Here is a 19,558-nt window from a genome sequence, read left to right as displayed (position 1 = left end):
TAATAGCACGTCATAGGGTCGGAATGAGGATCAACAGAGATAATACACGTCAAACAGTTAGTGTCTTGCTGAAGCAGTGAACGCCGAGTCCCTGGCAGCAGCTGCTGGCGCTACAGTTACTGCTTTTACCATCATTGCTTGTATCCCTAACCAGATCATAAATGTTTAATGAAGAAAGCATAATGTAATCTCTGCTCTCAGCTATCCCCAGGGTCTGGGATCTTGCTATTTCCATACTAGACCGGCAATAAAAATGACGTGATAAGCGAGTTGCTGAGGAAGGTTGTGTTTTCCGTAGAAAGAAGAAGTGAGACGCAAGCACATCCGTCTGCACATGGAAGGCGCACTGACCGCCCGGGACAAGGTTGGGGTGCAGGATTTTGTGCTTCTGGACGCATATACCAGTGAATCTGCTTTTCTGGACAACCTCCGCAAGCGTTTCAGCGAGAACCTCATCTATGTAGCGTAACTCATTTCTCAGCTGTTTTTCCTAGAGTGCTGGTTCCCTTCCAGGCCTTGGCCTTTAAAAAAATTTTTTTTAATTTTTAAAATTTGTTTCGCTGCACTGGATATTAGTTACGGCATGTAGGCTCTAGTTCCCTGACCAGGGATCAAACCTGGGCCCCCTGCATGGGGAGGGCAGAGCTGTAGCCACTGGACCACCAGGGAAGTTCCCCAGTCTCTAGTCTTGACGGTTGTGAACAGTATCGCTCTGGGTTAACCAGCAGAGGGGGCATGTCCCAGAACCACTGTCAGGTGGCACTGTGATCTTTTGTATTAAGACCTTTCTGGCTGCCAGTGCTAGAGACCCAACTAAAATCAGCCTAAGCCCCGAGAGGGAATCTGTCAACCTATGTAACTTCAGGGTCCAGAAGTAGATCTCTAGGGTCTAGGATGATGTCTTGAGGACTCTTTCCCATACCTCTGCTTTCTCTTGCGTCAGTTCCCTTCTGCAGCAGCCTCTCTGCCTGGTGGCAAGGTGGCTGCCAGCAGAACCAGGCCTTTCTTAACACACTAAGTGGAGCGGTCTTGGTCACTCGGTTGTTTGCCCACGCCAGCTAGGTTCGATGACGGTGGAGACAGCCCCCTACACACGCACAACCTGACTTATTTATTGTGTTGTATCCCCGGTACTGAAGGGGCACATGGGGATCATAGCACGTGATGGTCTTTGGCCAGAGCCATTTGCACGCTGGGATTCCTCACTAGTGCTTTGGTCTGTTCCTCTAGACATACATTGGGAGCCTCCTTGTGTCTGTGAACCCATACCAAGAGCTGGGAATCTACACTCTGAGCCAGATGGAACTCTACCAAGGGGTCAATTTCTTTGAACTGCCACCACATGTGTAAGTAGCACCCATGGAATCAGGAATAGAAGTAGTTTTCTTTCTGCCTCTCATTTCCACCCCCCCCTTTACCACGTATGTCCATCTATTACCCACCCACCTAACCATCCATCTACCCATCCATCATCCACCCCATTCATCCAACCATCCACTATCCATCCATCCACTATCCATCCACTATCCAACCATCCATTCACCTATACACCCACCCATCTACCCCTTCATCCATCCATCCATCCACCCATTATCCATCTAACTATCCATCCATCCACCCACACACTCACCCACATACCCACTCACCTATCCATCCATCCATCCACTAGTCTTCGCATCCACCCATCCGCCTACACATCCACCCATCCATCCACCCATCCATCATCCACCCCATTCATCCATCCATCTACCTGTCTACCCACCCACCCACCTACCCATCCATCCATCCACCCGGTCATCCATCCATCCATATACCCATGCATCTACATTCTTGATGAATGCTCATTAGGTTCTGTACCTCACTTAAATTACTCCCTTCTTCTGAAATAATTCTTTCAACACAATAGAAAACATCAGCAGATCATTATCAAATCTCATTTTAATTGTGATGAGAAGTAGAATCTTTGTATGACAGGTGTAGCTAGTTACCTTCTCTGGGAAGTGGATTGCTATAGTGCCACCTACTGGTGCTTTAATTTCATGGCAGCTGAGAAGAATGCTGGTGACTAGGAACTTGCCAGGACTGGCGATCTGTTAAGAAAAGCAATATTCTGCTTGGTCTGTGTGTGCCTCTCGGGCTTTGCTGAGTTTCCTTCTTCTCCTCCTTTTGGGCTATTATTTAGGGTCTTGCTTCCTTTTTCTTGGTGATTCACCTATTGCACTCCAAAGGCATTTATAAATCTTTCGGCCTCACCACCACCAGCAATTCCAGAAATACTCAGCTTTCAAACGGCCACATCCTAAGAGTATACCCCGGGAAATCTTCATGCTTCAGCTTCTGATCTTGTAGATAAAGTCTTTATAATAGTATCTGATCTTGTATATAAAGCCTCTATAATAGTGCCCTAAGCTTCTGTTTTTAAAACAGAAGTTTTTAATATTTTTTGTTTCCTATTTCTATATATTTAGTCTTTTAAGTTTTGAAGGAAAAAAATGAGCTCTTATATCTGTTGCATTATTTAATATTTAGACAAGATATTATTTCCACCTACATTTAATAGAACATCTCTTGGGGATGTAATTTAGCACATAGATTATTCTTATAAGAAATGTTGATTGATTTTTTTTTAATTGGCAAATTCTGAAAAAATTTTTTATTCCTGCCTCAAGTCTTCACTTTAACTTTTCTACTATTAGAGTTTGGGGGCTTCCCTGGTGGCTAAGACGGTAAAGAATCCGCCTGTAATTCAGGAGACCCAGATTTCATCCCTGGGTCGGGAAGATCCCCTGGAAAAGGGAATGGCTACCCACTCCAGTGTTCTTGCCTGGAGAATCCCATGGACAGAGGAGCCTGGCGGGCTACAGTCCATGTGGTTGCAAAGAGTCGGACACAATTGAGTGACTAATACACATTAGAGGTTTGCTGTCTAGTGGGTAATGGTGAAGGTTTGCTAGTTCTCTGAGCTAAGTGCCTGGTACCACAGTCTGGATGTGGCTTCTGAGAGTCCAGGTAGTTTGTCCTTCTGCTCTGATGGCATCAGAAGGGAAGGGAAGTAGTGTTATAGTCACTTCCACTTCTTCTTTAAAAAAAAAAAAAATTGTTTGCCTGGTCTTTATTGCAGCAACATGGGATCTTTAGTTGCAGCCTGTGAACTGTTAGTTGTGGCAGGTGGGATCTAGTTCCCTGGCCAGGGATCAAACCCGGGCCCCCTGTATTGGGAGCTCAGAGTCTTAGCCGCTGGACCGCCAGGGAAGGCCCTACTCCTTCCATTTCTGTCTCACTCCTTCTCCAGCTATGCCATAGCTGACAACGCTTACCGCATGATGTGCTCTGAGCTAAATAACCACTTCATCCTCATTTCTGGAGAGAGCGGGGCAGGGAAAACAGAGGCCTCCAAGAAGATCCTCCAGTATTTTGCTGTGACCTGCCCGATGACTGAGTCACTACAGGTAGCCCGTGACAGACTGCTGTTCTCCAACCCAGTGCTGGAGGTGAGTGATCTTTAATGACCTAGGAAGGGGAGTTCCGGGGAAGTCACTAAGTAAGAAGAGCCTCTGCTTGGGTGGGTCGGTCAAAATGGGTGGGTCTGGGAGTTAAGAAGAGAACAGATCACATGGGTAGTACAATCGGTCCCTTACATACGAACAAATTACATTCTGACAGAGTGTTCGCAAGTCCAATTTGTTTATAAGTCAAAGTTAGCCTAGGTACCCAACTAACACAATCAGCTACACAGTACTGTGCTATAATAGGCTTATAATGCTTTTCACACAAATAACACATAAAAAAATAAATAAACATTTTTAGTCTTATAGTACAGGACCTTGAAAAGGACAGTAGGGCAGTACAGCCGCTGGCATCCAAGGGCTGGCATCCAGTGAACAGGCAGGAAGAGTTACTGGCTGGTGTGGGGAGGAGGTAGGACGTGGTAGAGCTGAAGGATCATCAGCAACAGGAGATGGAGGGCAGGCTGCACGTGACACGTGAACTAACTTAAGCGACTGGACATGCAAACGCATGTTTGCATCTGAAAGCTCACACCTCGTAGGTTCATATATAGGGGACTTACTATACTATTAATATATAGTTAATTGTATATACTATTAATATATAGTTAATTGTGTTAGTTGGGCTTACAAATGTGCTTTCAGAACAGAGCTTGTTTGTATGTAGAGGACTTACTGTATCGTGGTGACGGCTGTGACCTTGAAGTCCAGCAGGCATGGAGATAAGCCCAGGGTGATGACGTACCAGCAAGCTTCTGCATATCATTCATATCCTGGAGCCAGTTCCCCATCTGGAAAGTGGGCCTACTCATAGTACCTGCCTCTTAGGAGGTTTTGAGGATTAAACAAGATGAATGCAAAAAAAAATGTGATTTGTAGCTCACTCGGTAAAGAATCTGCCTGCAGTGCAGGAGACCCAGGTTTGATCCCTGGGTTGGGAAGATCCAATGGAGAAGGAAATGACAACCCACTCCAGTATTGTTGCCTGGGGAATCCCGTGGACAGAGGAACCTGGCGGGCTACAGTCCATGGGGTCACAAGAATCAAACATGACTTAGTGACTAAACCACCATGCATAAAAAGCACACAGCAGAATTAGTAACACTAACATAATATTCTATTATTCATTAATATTTTTATTAATTAAAATCATCTTGATTATTGTTTTTACTGCTGCAATTCTCTGACTTGTTGGATGATTTTGAATATGTTATTTTCTCCTGTGTTTTGTTCCTCTTTATGTAAAACGCATTTATGGTTGAAGGGATTTTCCCAGTAGACCTTTGGGCTGAACAGTTTACATCTATACTATAGGAAGATGTCTGCTGATGGGGGCCAGCAGTGACCCCTTTTAGAACAGCCGGGGCCTAGGGTCCTGTCTAGCTCTCCTTGCATGTGTGCTAAGTCACTACAGTTGCGACAGTCATGTCTGACTCTTTACGACCCACCAGGCTCCTCTGTCCATGCGATTCTCCAGGCAAGAATACTGGAGTGGATTGCCGTGCCCTCCTCCAGGGGATCTTCCAGACTCAGGGACTGAACCTGTGTCTCCTGCGACTCCAGCACTGCAGGCAGATCCTTTACCACTGAGCTACGGGGGAGCCCCTACCTCCCCTTAGCCCATTTCTAATCTATTCCTAGAATGGATTCTAGAGAGAAGATACTTTTCCCTTCTTTTCTCTGTGTCCAACCGCAATATCTGGCATCAAATGCTCTGTAAATAGAGACTTCTTCTTAGCAGATAAAGTAGGTTCCACTCCTGGCTCCCGCTTCTCTCCTCTAATGAGCTTGTCATTCAGGGTCAGGAATTACGTGAACAGGAAAGCTTCAATGTCAGCGAATGACAGGTGGGTTCAGTGTCCCCTCCCTTTGTCTTCCGAGGCTTTTGGAAATGCCAAAACACTCCGGAATGACAACTCCAGCAGATTTGGAAAATACATGGACATACAGTTCGACTTTAAGGTACACTGACGTTCCTATTACTGCTTCCTGGGGACCCCTTAACTTGAGAGCAACAGAAAGTCAACTCAAGGCACCTGAAGAGAGGAAGGGTTTTCTTCTCGGCTCAAATAGTTGGAAAATTTAGGGTTAGCAATAGTTTTAAGAAATGTCAATAAAGACCATGATGACACATCATATTAGTATGTGGGCAAAGTCTGGTGATACCAGGTGTTGGCAAAGATGTGGCTCATGAGGAATTCCAACACACAGCTGGTGGCAGGGGTATATGTTGGTCAAACCCATTTGGAAAACAGTGTATCACCTTGGGGTGCTGAAATCACATAATCTAAGGTGGAGCCATTCCACTCCTGGAAATATTCCTACAGATGTGTAAGCGTGGCTTCAACAGCACTGCTCATGAAGGTAAAGGGACTGGAAAGAACCAACACATCTGGCCAGGATTGAATGCCCATCAACAGAAGGGCCCAATTGTGGGATGCTCACACGATGAGACGTTTTATGGCAGCGAGAGCATGTGAATGCCAGCTTCATGCAACCTAGACAGGTCATGAGAATGTACTAGGTGTCAGCGAGATGCCATTTTTCACAAAGCTTGAAAAGATTCCAGAGTAAACAACCTATTGCTTAGGCATACATGATTATATGACGTGAGTTGGCAAACTTGCATGGATAGGGTCTTGGGCTTTGTGGACCATACAGCCTCTGTCTCACTACTCAGCTCCACTGCTGTAGTATGAAAGTGGCCAGAGAAGATATGTAACGTACTGTACACAGAGTTTAAATGGGGGCTCATGCAAGTAGGAGGGGTAGGCAAAGTTCTCAAGGACACATAATTCCAAGTGACACCTTAGGCTAGAGAACAGTAGCTGGCTGAGCATTTGGTATAGCAATGAACACAGATTGACTAAGGATTTCCCAGAGGCTGGAACATAGGTTTCTGGTCATGCATGCACAGACTTGGAAAAAATTTTAATAGCATACATATTTTTAAGCTTTTTTTTAGAATCCAACACATCCTAAAAAGGACATAACTCATGGCCACAACTCAATAAATTTTTCCATTTGAATCTACCTGTGTAACCACCACTCATCTCAAGATATTAACATTTCCAACACCTCGAAATTTCTCCTGTCTCTCTCTGACAAATATCTGCCCCCCGCTTCCCAAAAGTTATCACTGTTCTGGCATCTATAATCACAGATTCATTTTGCTGGTTCTTGAGCTTCAGAAAAAATGGAATTATATAGTTGTTCTATTTCATGTTTGGCCTCTCTGAATCAGCATGTCTCGTAAGATTTGACTGTGTTGCTGCATGAAGTTGTTCATTGTTTGATTGCTCGACTTTTATCGCTGTTCATTTTTTCCCCTGTGATGGACATTTGGGTAGTTTCCAATCTGGGGCTAGCTATTGCAAGCAGTGCTCTGAACATTCTTGTATGTCTTTTAGTAGATACTGAGCACTCATTTATGCCGGGTGTATATCCAGAAGTTGCATTGCTGGATTCCTACCAGCAATGTTATAACTGAGTTCCAGTTTCTCCACGCCCTTGCCAACATTTGGTATTGTCAGTCCTTTAAATCTTAGGCATTCTGGTGGCTTATAGCGGTTTCTCTGGTAGGCTGCTGTCTATGGGGTTGCACAGAGTCGGACTTGACTGAGCGACTTAGCAGCAGCAGCAGCAGTTTTAATGAAGTTTTGCTCATTGGTCCCTTAAAGACCCTCTTGTATATTAAAGTCTTTTGCTCATTTTTAATTGGGTAATTCTATCTCATTGATTGGCAAGTATATATGTCATGGAATACAAATCTTCATTGAATATATTATTTAAAACAATAATTAAGACAATAATAATTAATATCGGCATAAGAATATATTGACATTAAGAGGCTGATGGCCCAGAACAGAGGCTAGAAGCAGCCCAGCTCTCCTTACCTATATGGTCACCAGACATATGACCAAAGCACCACTGAGATTCAGTATCAATCAAATTGTCTTTCTAATAAATGGTGGTCAACTAGAAATCCATATGGCTAAAGAGAACTTTGGCCTCTGTTTCACTCCATATACAAAAATTAAATAATGATGTATCATAGTCCTAAACATGGATGGTAAAACAATTGATTTGAAATGAAAACCGAAAATACCTTCATCACCTTGGGGGCATTAGGAATGGAACACAGAAAATGTGAATCTTAGAAGATGGATAGATCAGGCTGATTCAGACTCACAATTTCAGTTTGTCAGGAGACACCAGTAAGAGAGTGGCCTTGCTTGTTGTCTTGGCTGGATTTTTTGTTCTCTTTTGAAGGGCATTCCCGTAGGCGGGCATATCATCAGTTACCTGATAGAAAAGTCTCGAGTTGTCTATCAGAATCAGGGCGAGCGGAATTTCCACATCTTCTACCAGCTGCTAGAGGGTGGAGAAGAGGAGCTCCTTGCTTACCTGGGGCTGGAGCGAGACCCCCAGCTGTATAAGTACCTCTCACAGGTTGGAAGCATCAGCACCTGGCAGTGGTGCCCCTTTGGTGGCGGGGGGTGTGTGTTATGGGATGGTCAGTAACTTTCTCATGGCCACATTACTGGATCCTGATGCCACAGTGCCTTTGGAAACAGCTCAAGCATTTCACCAGTATTATTTTGATTGATTTCATTATCTTCTGTGACTTTGGCAAACTTGGTGCCGTGCTTTGCCGTATATTCGCACTGTTTCCAAACCTCTAGGTGTTCTTTAAGGTCTGACTTAAACTAGCCCTGTCCTTGAAGGGGAGGGAACCCATGATGCTGGTTGTGTGGGAGGGATATTTGGGAGGTTGCAGGTTTAACATTCCAGTTCACTGGTGAATATCTTCATGGTTTGGCACCTTTGTTTTTGCTGTGCAACAAGGAGCTCTTTTAAAATGATGAATCTTCAGGTAATCGGGAAAAATCTGTACTACAAAAGCAAAATAATAGTAAAAAAAAAAACCCTCATCTAGAATATTTTCCCTTTAAATTGTGACACTGGTAGTCTGTTACTTATTTAAAGACAACTTCTAGACTTAGTGGGAAAAGTCTTAGCATCCCTCCTGTATCATCTGTATTTCTCTAGATACAAACTTTTATTTCCTTCAGGGAAGATCTTCTATCTAATCCTGCCTTGAAGTTTTTGATGCTGGTTACTAAGTGTATCAAGATTGTTTTCTTGAATTTAAACACTGTCATTTACTGTATGTTTTAGTAGATACCTATTGAGATAAATGTCTTCAATTTGTTCAGCAAAAATGGCAAGAAAGCCTACTTTAAAAAACATATACACAAAAAGATATACCACTGATATTTATCTTTGAAAGTTTTCTTAGAACAGATTTTTTTTAAACAAAATTCCAAATTTGAAAAAAGCTGCAGTTGGCAACTTATCAGGTGCTAGACAAGTAGAATAAAACCTATTTTTTCACAGCTCAGAACATTATAGAACTAGCTTTTTAATGCTCACAGAGAAAAATTTTGATACCTAACTGTCATGAAAATGCTGTTTAGCGGCCCAATTCTGTATCAACAGGGTCGCTGTGCCAAAGAGTCATCTGTTAACGACAAGAATGACTGGAAAACTGTTTCCAATGCCTTTTCTGTAATTGATTTTACTAAAGATGATCTTGAGGTATGAGCCCCTCGAGGGTGGAGCTCCCTGTGGTCAGGCTTGGGGTTGAGGAAACCATCCTGGTTTCTTGGTGATGACAGAGTTGCCAGAGTGAGCAAATAAAGATACAGGATACCTAGGTACATTGAATTTCAGATAAACACTGGCTAGGTTTTTAGTAGAAGCATGTCCCAACATTGTGTGGGACAGACAAGCTTCATGCTAAAAAAGAATTAGACGTTGCTTACTAACACAACATTGTAAAGCATCTTTACTCCAATAAAAAAATTTTTTAACTAAAAAGAATTAAACATTAGACATTGCTTATTTGAAATTCAAATGTTAGCTGGGCATTCTGCATTTTATCCAGCAGACCCGTATTTCCCCAGTATTGGGTGCCAGCGAGGAATCGTGTTTCTTCTTCCTCTCAAACCCAGTCTCAAATATTTAATCTCCTAGAATGCTAGGAATATCATTTATTTATGCTTTTATATTGGAACAAGTTGGACCAAATTTGTAGGATTTATAAACATTTTGTTTTTACATCTTTTTGTTTTTGGTGGGGGGGTGAGGGGGATTGTGAAACTATTGACCTTCCAAGGACCAGAATACAATTTAAAAAAAAATTTACGTGTGTATGTGTGTATCTGGGGCCATGGCATTTGAACACTGAATGGCTTATTGGCAGGGGACAAAGGGAGATAGCAGAATAGTGGCTGGACATGAGTGAGGGAGCATCCTGCCCTCCACTGAAGTTCCTTCCCTCTTCCCTTAATATCGAAAGTGGATAAGAGCCCACAGGGCCAATTTCTGGGGAAGGGTCTGTGATCTCCAGTCTGGAATTAGGGGTGGGAGGGGGCGGGTCTCCCCCGGGTACCACCTCTGATGACATGTATCAATCAGGCAGCTGCCATCTTCTCTCCCTGCCCTCCTCACCACTTCCCACATTCCTAGAATCTCTTTGGAATTGTTGCCAGTGTCCTGCACCTGGGGAACATTTGTTTTGAAGAGAACCAGCAAGGCTGTGCCTCTGTACCAGACACTCACGAGATCAAATGGATCGCCAAGGTGATGCTCCACTTTGGGAGAGTGGGGGTAGGCGGGCAGGAGAGGCCCCAGACCCTGTCAGAGATGGAGGGGCAGGGGAGGAGAGCAAGACAGCTGGGTGCCCATGTCCCAGATGGCTACCATCTTGTTCTCCCACTCGACACTGGTTAGGAGGTGGGCACGGGAGTAAGTAAAAGCCAGTCGGTTGAAAGACCAACCATGGGCTGTGCTTTGCACAGATATGGTCTGTGTTGCACAGATACAGTCTGCGTTGCACCAGAACACGATTAGCAGGTGGGAAAGGTGAACCTGAGCCTGGAGACACCACTGACTTTTTACTCGGGAGTCAAGTTGGGTTGCTGAGTGGCATTTTGTTTTCCATTTATTCAGCTCCTAGGGGTCCACCCATGGGTCCTTCTGGAAGCTCTCACCCATAGAAAGATTGAAGCCAAAACGGAAGAGGTAAAAATGGCTCTAGCGGGGAATGTGCCCACCCTCCCCGCTGCTGCGGCCAATAGGATGGTGGCTCCAGGGGAGGCCAGACCCTTGCATCCTGCCTCCCCAGCCCTGTGTGGTCCAGCTTCCGTCAGCATCTCTGGCCTTATCCTCCCCCTTGCCCTGACACCCCACCATCACAAGCTCTTGGTGCTTCATGCTTGCCCTGCCTTCCCTCCACAGGGCCTTGCATATGCTGTTCCCTCTGCTGCAACACCCTTCCCAGTGCTTCACCCAGTTAAATCCTTCCCACCCTTCCGTTCCCAGGGGCCACTTCCTCAAAGACCTTGCCCCGCTCATCCCATCGCTGCCACTTATACGCTTGCCACTCTCAGCTTCAGAACTATGTGATGCTTCTTTGTGTGACTTGTTAAATGTTGTGCTGTGCTCAGTCATTCAGCCTTTGCGACCCCATGGCCTGTAGCCCGCCAGGCTCCTCTGTCTGTGGGATTCTCCAGGCAAGAAGACTGGAGTGGGCTGCCATGCCCTCCTCCAGTCCAGGGGATCTTCCCAACCCAGGGGTCGAACCTGCGTCTCTTATATTTGGCAGGCAGGTTCTTTACCAGTAGTGTCACCTGGGGAGCCCTGGCTTGTTGAATGCCCACTGCCAAATATGAGCCCACAGAGGCTGAAACTGTTCGTCTTGGTTGAGGCTGTATCTCAGCCAGGCACAGTGCCTGGCACTCAAGAAACAGCACAGGCGGGAGGTTCTTCCCCCATCAAGTATCCTTCTCTAGTCATCTTTATTTATTTATTTGGCTGTGCCAGGTCTTCATTGCAGCATGTGGGATTTAGTTCTCTGACCAGGGGTCGAACCTGGGTCCCCTGCATTGGGAGCACAGTCTTAGCCCCTGGACCAGCAGGAAAGACCGCCCCTCTCCCCCAGTCATCTTTAAAGCCTGGGTTGAAAACTCTGGGGGCCTTAAAAATTTTTTAACCTCTGTAATGATGTACCTGTTGTTCTTCCCAGGTGATATGCCCATTGACGCTAGAGCTCTCTGCCTACTCTAGAGATGCAATGGCAAAGGCTGTTTATGGGCGAACATTTACTTGGCTGGTCAACAAAATCAATTCCTCCTTAGTGAACAAGGTTGGTCCACGCATATTGTGTGCCTTGTGCTCTTTAACATGGCCATGTTTTATAACCAACATCTTTAAAGAATTTGTGAGAATTGAATGTAAGCTCCTGGTGGGCAGAGATACTGTCTTTTCACGTCTACACTTCCAGTCTCTAGTACACAGTAGGCTCACAAAAATGCACTGACAAATGATCTTGTCAGTGTGTCTCCAAGTCTGGGATGCACAGCATTTGAAGTGTACACAGAACCTTTTCATTTTAACAGTAGTATATTTTAATGTGTATAAGAAAAAAAAAAAGAGCGCCTTTGAACTCACCCTAAGGGCATATTTCCTTTTTAAGCAGAGTTATTTAAATTAAAAAGGGAGCTGATGCAAAGCTGGAAGTTGAGGGAATGATATGAGGGCAATGGGGTGCATGGACGTGGTGAGACTCATGGAGGAAATGAGCAAAGGATGGATTTGGATACATTGACTCAGCACATCATACAGAATGCTACATTGTGTCCCGTAGGAAGAAAAGTCATATTCTCTTTAAATAGCCATCCTTGCCTGACAGCATTTGGCCTTCTGTTGAAAATGATCCAAAATACCTGCTTTCTCTGCTGGGTGAACATCTTCTTCCTGCTGTGAATAGCCTCCTTCCTCCCTCCCTCCCTCCCTCTCTCTTTCTTTCCTTTCCTCTTTTCTTCCTCTTTCTATCTCACTCTTCTTTTTTTGGACTGAATGTGGGCTTGGGGGGCTGAGGAGGGTGCTGAAGCAAGGAAGTGAATCAGAAAGGGAAGGTCAGTCTCTCTACTCTGATGGCGAATGTGAAAGCCAGGATGGGACCTAGGGAGGCTGCAGGCAGAAGGAGGCAGGATGGGAAAATTATCTCCACCCTGTTTCTTCTGAAAGCGGTTGTTGGAGAGATGAGATTTATAGCCACATCCCAGATTCAGGGGCAGTTGCCAGATATTGAGTGTTACAAGGTAAACAACCTCAATGATTAATGGTGTATGTTACTTTGACTAGGACTTTACTGGGAAAACTGTGATTGGATTGCTGGATATCTATGGGTTTGAAGTCTTTGACAAGAATGGGTGAGTTTGATTTCATTGTGATCCACTGGTTCTTCATTTTCCTTTAAGGTCTGAGTCTGGTTTATGGCATTTCTGATGTTATTGAAACTCATTTTCCTGTTCCCAGAAATTCTCCAGGTTTGCATAGCCCCTGCCTCATAAACTTTTCTAGAACCAGAATAACCATTAAAAATTTGAATTTCTTTAGTTTGACTCTTATCAGTTTATTAAATTATTTGTTTAATAAGGACTTCAGTTTTCTGTATGGAAAAAACATCCTTAAAAATAAATAAATACAATTTTTTTTGAAAAACTTGGTCTACTCACGTAGCTTTAGTTACTTAAATCTTTTGCACCTCCAGTTTTGAACAGTTCTGTATAAATTACTGCAATGAGAAACTCCAGCAACTATTAATTGAGAGAACCCTAAAAGCGGAACAGGCAGAATATGAAATGGAAGGTATAGAGGTAAATGTTTCAATGTTTTCTCCTCATTTGATTTCTTAACCAAGCAAAAGACATTTCCGTGAGAAATATCATTTCATTGGAGGTTTTTCCTGATGAGTACTAAGAATTATTTTTCCACTCCTTCTCTGCTTGTTTCCTTGGAAATTATTTTGATATTCAGCAAGTATTCTTTTTGAAATGTTAGAGATAAAAATCCGGAGAAGGCAATGGCAAGCCACTCCAGGACTCTTGCCTAGAAAATCCCATGGACGGAGGAGCCTGGTGGGCTGCAGTCCATGGGGTCGCTACGAGTCAGGTATGACTGAGCGACTTCACTTTCACTTTTCACTTTCACACATTGGAGAAGGAAATGGCAACCCACTCCAGTGTTCTTGCCTGGAGAATCCCAGGGATGGGGGAGCCTGGTGGGCTTCCGTCTATGGGGTCACACAGAGTCGGACACGACTGAAGTGACTCAGCAGCAGCAGCAGCAGCAGCAGCAGCAGAGATAAAAATCTGATTTGGAAAAGAAAAGTTGGACAATCGATTTAAGAGAAATATATTTGATGTTCAATCTTAATCCTTCCTGGAGAATTCTTTCCTCATTGTCATTTTAGTGGGAACCAATTCAATATTTCAACAACAAGATCATCTGTGATTTGGTAGAAGAGAGACACAAAGGAATCATTTCCATTCTGGTGAGAAAATTAACATTGACTTGGGGCTCATTCCATGGTACCCTCAATACTCAGAAGATATTTTCCCCAGGCTTACAAAGAGTTAAGAGTGAAATCCACTGTATTATTGAAGGATGCAAGTTGAACTCTTTTGCTGAATTTTCACTCCAAGTTTTAGACTGAGCTTTCCCCTCTTATTCAAATTCATCTATGGTTTGCCATAGAAAGATTCAGAGAGCATAGAAATGTTGCTTTGTAAGAATTGTCTCACCAACCTGAACCCAGTTTTTTGTTGTTGTTGTTTTAATAAAAGCTACAGGTTTGATTCATTAAAAAAAAAGTTTATATTAGACTGCAGTGCTAGTTTCAGGTATACAGAAAGTGATTCAGTTACATGTATACATATATCTATTCTTTTTCAAATTCTTTTCCCATTTAGGTTATTATAGAATACTGAGCAGAGTTCCCTGTGCTATACAGTAGGTCTTTGTTGGTTATCTGTTTTAAATATAGTAGTGTGTATATGTCAATCTTGATTCATTTTTTTTAAGCTTTATTTCTCAGTCATGTTCCATATTATGGGTCTGCGAGTGGTGGGTATAGAAGACGCTCTCTGCTTCTGTCTTTTGGCCATAGTACTTGGCATGGAGGATCTCAGTTCCCTGACCAGGGATTGAACCCTCTCCCCCTGCAGTGGAAGCACAGAGTTCTAGCTGCTGGACCACTATGGAATTCTTTCGATTCATTTTTTTTTACGATGGTCAATTAAATGTTATCACCATTGAGGACCCCAAACAGAAAGCAAAAACAGCTTGTGAACTGGGGAAGGTTAGACTTAACTAGCTTTATGGCTTGCTTTTTCTGAAGACTTTGCTCCTCATTAAAGAGGGTATGCTGTTGGCCAGCTGGCTAACACTGGTCAAGAGACACTGAAGTTGAGTGTCTCAGCTGGTTATGGAAGCTGCGGAGTGTCCCTGGGAGTCTTTGGAAACAGGCGTCAGACAGGTGGGAGAACTGACTTTTCATGGCGTCTCCAGTCCCTCTGGTTCCATGGTTCCCTAATCGGATTTGATAAGATGAATTACCCCTTCCTCCCCCTGGAAATGTTGACCCAGACTTGTGCACAAGATGATATATTTCAATCCACTACATTTTGCACAGCTGCTGGGAGCATTTAAACCTGGAATTGGTGGAGTGTGGTGCTGTGACCGGAAACTTCTGTTTCTGTTTTGAAGGATGAAGAATGTATTCGTCCTGGTCCTGCTACAGACTTGAGTTTCCTGGAGAGGTTGGAGGAGAGAGTGGGAAAGCACGCACACTTTGAAACGTAGGTGTCGTGTTTGCCAGGCTGTTGCGTGGGGGAAGGTCACGTAGTTGTAGAGTTGACTTTATTTAGATGTATATATGGCTGTGCTGGGTCTTAGTCATGGCATACAGGATCTTTAGTTGCAACATGCAAACTCTTTCGTTATGGCCTGTGGGATCTTGTTCCTGGACCAGGGATTGAGCCTGGATCTCCTCCATTAGAAGCATGGAGTCTGAGCCACTGGACCACCAGGGAAGTCCCCTGTATAGGTGACCTTTGAACAATACTGGTTTGAACTGTGCAGACCCACTTACACATGGGTTTTTTCTTAAATAGTAGATGCTATAGTACTATGTGACCCCATCCCCTGTTGGTTGAATCCATGGATACCGAAGGCCAACTATGAGTTACACACAATTTGTTGACTGTGTGGAATCCCTAAGCCCCATGTTGTTCATCGGTCAACTGTACATCCATTTTCTTAGGTATGTGGACAGTTCTCCCCAATAGTGTGAAAGTGAAAGTTGCTCAGTGGTGTCTGACTCTTTGCTACCCCATGGACTATACAGTCCATGGAATTCTCCAGGCCAGAATACGGGAGTGGGTATTCTTTCACTTCTCCAGCGGATCTTCCCAACCCAGTGATCAAACCCAGGTCTTCCACACTGCAGGCAGATTCTGTACCAGCTGAGCCACAAGGGGAGCCCCCGTAGTATAGCTCCCCAATAGTGTCGCTATTACTAATCTGTTTTTGGCTGTGCTGAGCAGCATCTTAGCTCCTCAACCAGAGATCAAATCCATGCCCTCTGCATTGGGAGCTCAGAGTCTTAACCACTTGACTTCCAGGGAAGTCAATAGCTACTAATTAATATATAGAAATAGCATGATGATACCCCGGCTGCACAACTTTCATTGGTAGGAGTCAAGCTCATGTGAATTCCAAGTAGAATTCCTATTTTAAAGATTTTGTATCTTTATTTATCATCATCTCATTTTGGGCATGTCCACATGCATGAAATAGTCAAAAAAATTCAGGTGTAGAACACATGCAGTGATGTGTGTAGATCTGAAGTGTGCAACCTGGTGAATTATTACACGTGTGTACACACACCTCCACCCCACAGATGAAGACACGGAGCATTGACAGGGTCCCAGAACGTCAGCTAGAAATGGAATGCGCTCTGAGACGAGGAGGACAGAATTTAAGGGCATGTGCTCTGGACTCACAGGGACCTGGTTTTGAATCCCAGCTCAGACACTTAATAGACATGTGACTTTAGGCAAGCAGTAAGTACTGCTGAGTTTGAGTTTCCCCTTCTGCTGCTGCTGCTGCTGCTAAGTCGCTTCAGTCATGTCTGTCTCTGTGTGACCCCATAGACGGCAGCCCACCAGGCCCCTTCATCCCTGGGATAATTAATATACCTACCATATAGCACTGTATATGATCATGTAAATCACCTAGTGTAATTTCTGGTCATGGCAAATATTCAGGATATGGTAGTGGCTTTATCAAACCTATAGAATATTGAAAGGATAAGTGAGTGGGACTGGATAAGTATATGAATCAAGCTTGGAAAAATAGGACTGCCCTGGTGGCTCAATGGTAAGGAGTCTGCCTCCCAATTCAGGAGACACATGTTTGATCCCTGGTCCGGGAAGAGCCCACATGCCTTGCAGCAACTAAGCTCATGCACCACAACTATTGAGCCTGTGCTCTAGAGCCTGGGAACTGCAACTACTGAAGCCCCGGGGCCCATGCTCTGCAGCAAGAGAGTAGTCCCCATTCTCCGCAGCCAGAGAAAGGTCTGGGCAGCAACGAAGACCCAGCACAGCCAAGAATAAATTTTTTAAAAAAGATTGGAAAAATAAATTGTAACATCTTTACAGATTGGGACAATATATGGCCAGGAGAATGAACAATCTAAATATGCAGTGATGTAGATAAATCACAAAAACATGTCATCGAGAGAAATCAGACACACAAGAGTACACACTCTATGGTTCCATTTCCCTAGAGCACAAAGCCAGGTAAAAACAACCTATTCTGTTAGATGTCAGATTGTACCCCGAGAGGGCTCAAGGTGGGGGGTTCTCAGGGACTAGAAATGTTCTGTCTTTTAATCTGGTATTATTTATACACGAGAATTCAGTTTGCAAAAATTCATTCAGCTGTGCACTTCAGATATGAGTGCTATTAATATACTTGTAAGACTCTTGAGAGTCCCTTATACTGCAAGGAGATCCAACCAGTCCATTCTAAAGGAGATCAATCCTGGGTGTTCATTGGAAGGACTGATGCTGAAGCTGAAACTGCAGTACTTTGGCCACCTCATGCGATGAGTTGACTCACTGGAAAAGACTCTGATGCTGGGAAAGGTTGGGGGCGGGAGGAGAAGGGGACGACAGAGAATGAGATGGCTGGATGGCATCACCGACTCTGTGGACATGAGTTTGAGTGAACTCCGGGAGTTGGTGATGGACAGGGAGGCCTGGCGTGCTGTGATTCATGGGGTCGCGGAGAGTCGGACACGACTGAGCGACTGAACTGAACTGAACTGAACTGATATGCTTTTCAAGAACAGTTGTAAAACACTGTACATCACCCAAATCTGAAAAACAATGTTTCGTGAATATTTTAGTCTCTCCATGTCATAAAAATGTAAAGTCGTAAAATTGGTGTGTAGTCATCACCAAGAAAAATGAACATTGCTTCACTGTACAGATAAATGTGTCTGTGTGGCTCATGTACGTTTTTCATCCCTCAGAGCCCGTGAGAAGGAAGGGTCTAATTTTAGTGAGACCTTGGTTGGTGGCCGGAAGAAACATTTGAAATAGATTTCAGTGCTGACCTTCCGCTGATCGTCACAGTCCTAAACAGCGCTTCTGCTTTATACGTTGGTGAGTTTTGTTGCAGTGAGGTAGAAAGGTTCAGCTCCTGTTTCTCTCCTGCTATAGCCGGAAGCTGGCGGGTCCAAAGGGCAGAAAGAAGATTGGCTGGATGGAGTTTCGGCTCTTCCACTACGCGGGAGAGGTCACGTACTGCACCAGGGGTGAGTGTCTGTGGGTTAAAGGTCAGAGGTCACAGCCATGTGGGTGCCCCCGAGTCCACTCTACACATGCTGCATATCCATCTCAAATGTTCCCTAGCCCCACTGCAATCACGGCATTTCAGAAGTATTTTAGGGACTTCCCTGGTGATCCAGCGGTTAACCATGCCTTAAACACAAGCATGGTTGGGAGCTAAGATCCCTCATGAATCGCAGCCAACCAACCAAAACATAAAACAGAAGTAATATAGGGGAAAAGAAGAAGCAATATTGTAATGAATTCAATAAAGACTTTAAGAGTGTTCCACATCTAGAAAATATTTTAAAAAGTATTATAAAATGTGGTAATTTTATATATGACTGCTTGATTGAAATGATTCACATGGCCTGTTTCACTCATTTAAGTGTGCAATTGAAAAGTGTTTAGTGCGTGCACTGTGCACTTGTGGAACTGCCCCCACATTCTATCTTAGAATCACCCCACTACCCCAGAAAGAACCCCTGAACACGTTAGCAGGCACTCCCCATTTTCCCCTAGCCCGTCTTCCAGCGCCCTGGGCAACAAACCAGTCAACTTTCTGTCTGGAGATCTGCCTGTTCTGGACATTTCATAAAAATGGAATTATACAACGTGTGGGCTTTTGTGTCTGGCTTCCTTCCCTTAGAATAATGTTCCCAAGGTTCATCCATATCATCGTTCCTGTCTAATTGCCAAATAGCGTTCCACTGTACGACTGCATTTTCTGTTCACTCATCAGCCGGTGGGCGTTTGGGCTGTTTGCACTTTTTGGCTGATATGAATGATGCCGCAGTCAACCTGACTGCTGTTGTGTGGCCGTACATTTCCCTGTGGAGTTGCTGGGTCCTGTGATAACTCTATCCTTGATTTCTTGAGTACCTGCCAGACTGGTTTTCCCAAGTGGCTACATCATTTTGCTTTCCTACCAGCAATGTAGAGGGCTCTCAGTTTCCCTGTTTCCTCACCAACACTGGGCATCGTCTGTCTTCTGATTCCAGCTATCCTAGCGGGTGTGAAGTGGTGGATGGGGTCGCAAAGAGTCGGTCACGACCGAGCGACTGAACTGAACTGAATGCTTAGTGATGTGGAGTATTTTTCCTTGTGCTTATTGGCCATTAGCATTTCTTCCTTGGAGAAATGTTTGTTGAGATCCTTTCCCCATTTTTAAAATTGTTTTTGTTATTGAGTATTGAGTCGTATGGTTCTTTATGTTCTAGCTACAAGTCCCTTATCAGATAGATGGTTTGCAAGTATGTTCTCCAGTCTGTGAGTTATGTTTTCCACTGTCTTGATGGC

At 44.2% G+C, this 19,558-nt stretch overlaps 1 protein-coding gene across 1 annotated transcript in view; it reads left to right on the top strand.

The window, feature by feature from the left end:
• The first annotated feature begins 304 nt into the window (after positions 1–304).
• MYO1H (myosin IH) overlaps positions 305–19,558 on the top strand; it is a 37,518-nt gene continuing 18,264 nt past the window's right edge. The window contains exons 1-14 of the mRNA XM_055404621.2: positions 305–460; positions 1,231–1,346; positions 3,293–3,491; positions 5,388–5,468; positions 7,779–7,958; positions 9,009–9,107; positions 10,041–10,154; positions 10,524–10,595; positions 11,599–11,718; positions 12,720–12,787; positions 13,129–13,234; positions 13,831–13,911; positions 15,126–15,217; positions 18,152–18,246. Coding sequence (XP_055260596.2) covers positions 335–460; positions 1,231–1,346; positions 3,293–3,491; positions 5,388–5,468; positions 7,779–7,958; positions 9,009–9,107; positions 10,041–10,154; positions 10,524–10,595; positions 11,599–11,718; positions 12,720–12,787; positions 13,129–13,234; positions 13,831–13,911; positions 15,126–15,217; positions 18,152–18,246 — 1,549 coding nt within the window. The 5' untranslated portion in view covers positions 305–334. The remainder of the gene's footprint in view (positions 461–1,230; positions 1,347–3,292; positions 3,492–5,387; positions 5,469–7,778; positions 7,959–9,008; positions 9,108–10,040; positions 10,155–10,523; positions 10,596–11,598; positions 11,719–12,719; positions 12,788–13,128; positions 13,235–13,830; positions 13,912–15,125; positions 15,218–18,151; positions 18,247–19,558) is intronic.

This window comes from Moschus berezovskii, chromosome 19, assembly GCF_049115385.1.
Source record: "Moschus berezovskii isolate FMDL1 chromosome 19, NW_MosBer_1.0, whole genome shotgun sequence".
Lineage (NCBI taxonomy): Eukaryota > Metazoa > Chordata > Mammalia > Artiodactyla > Moschidae > Moschus > Moschus berezovskii.
This window is presented reverse-complemented; position numbering and strand designations above follow the sequence as displayed.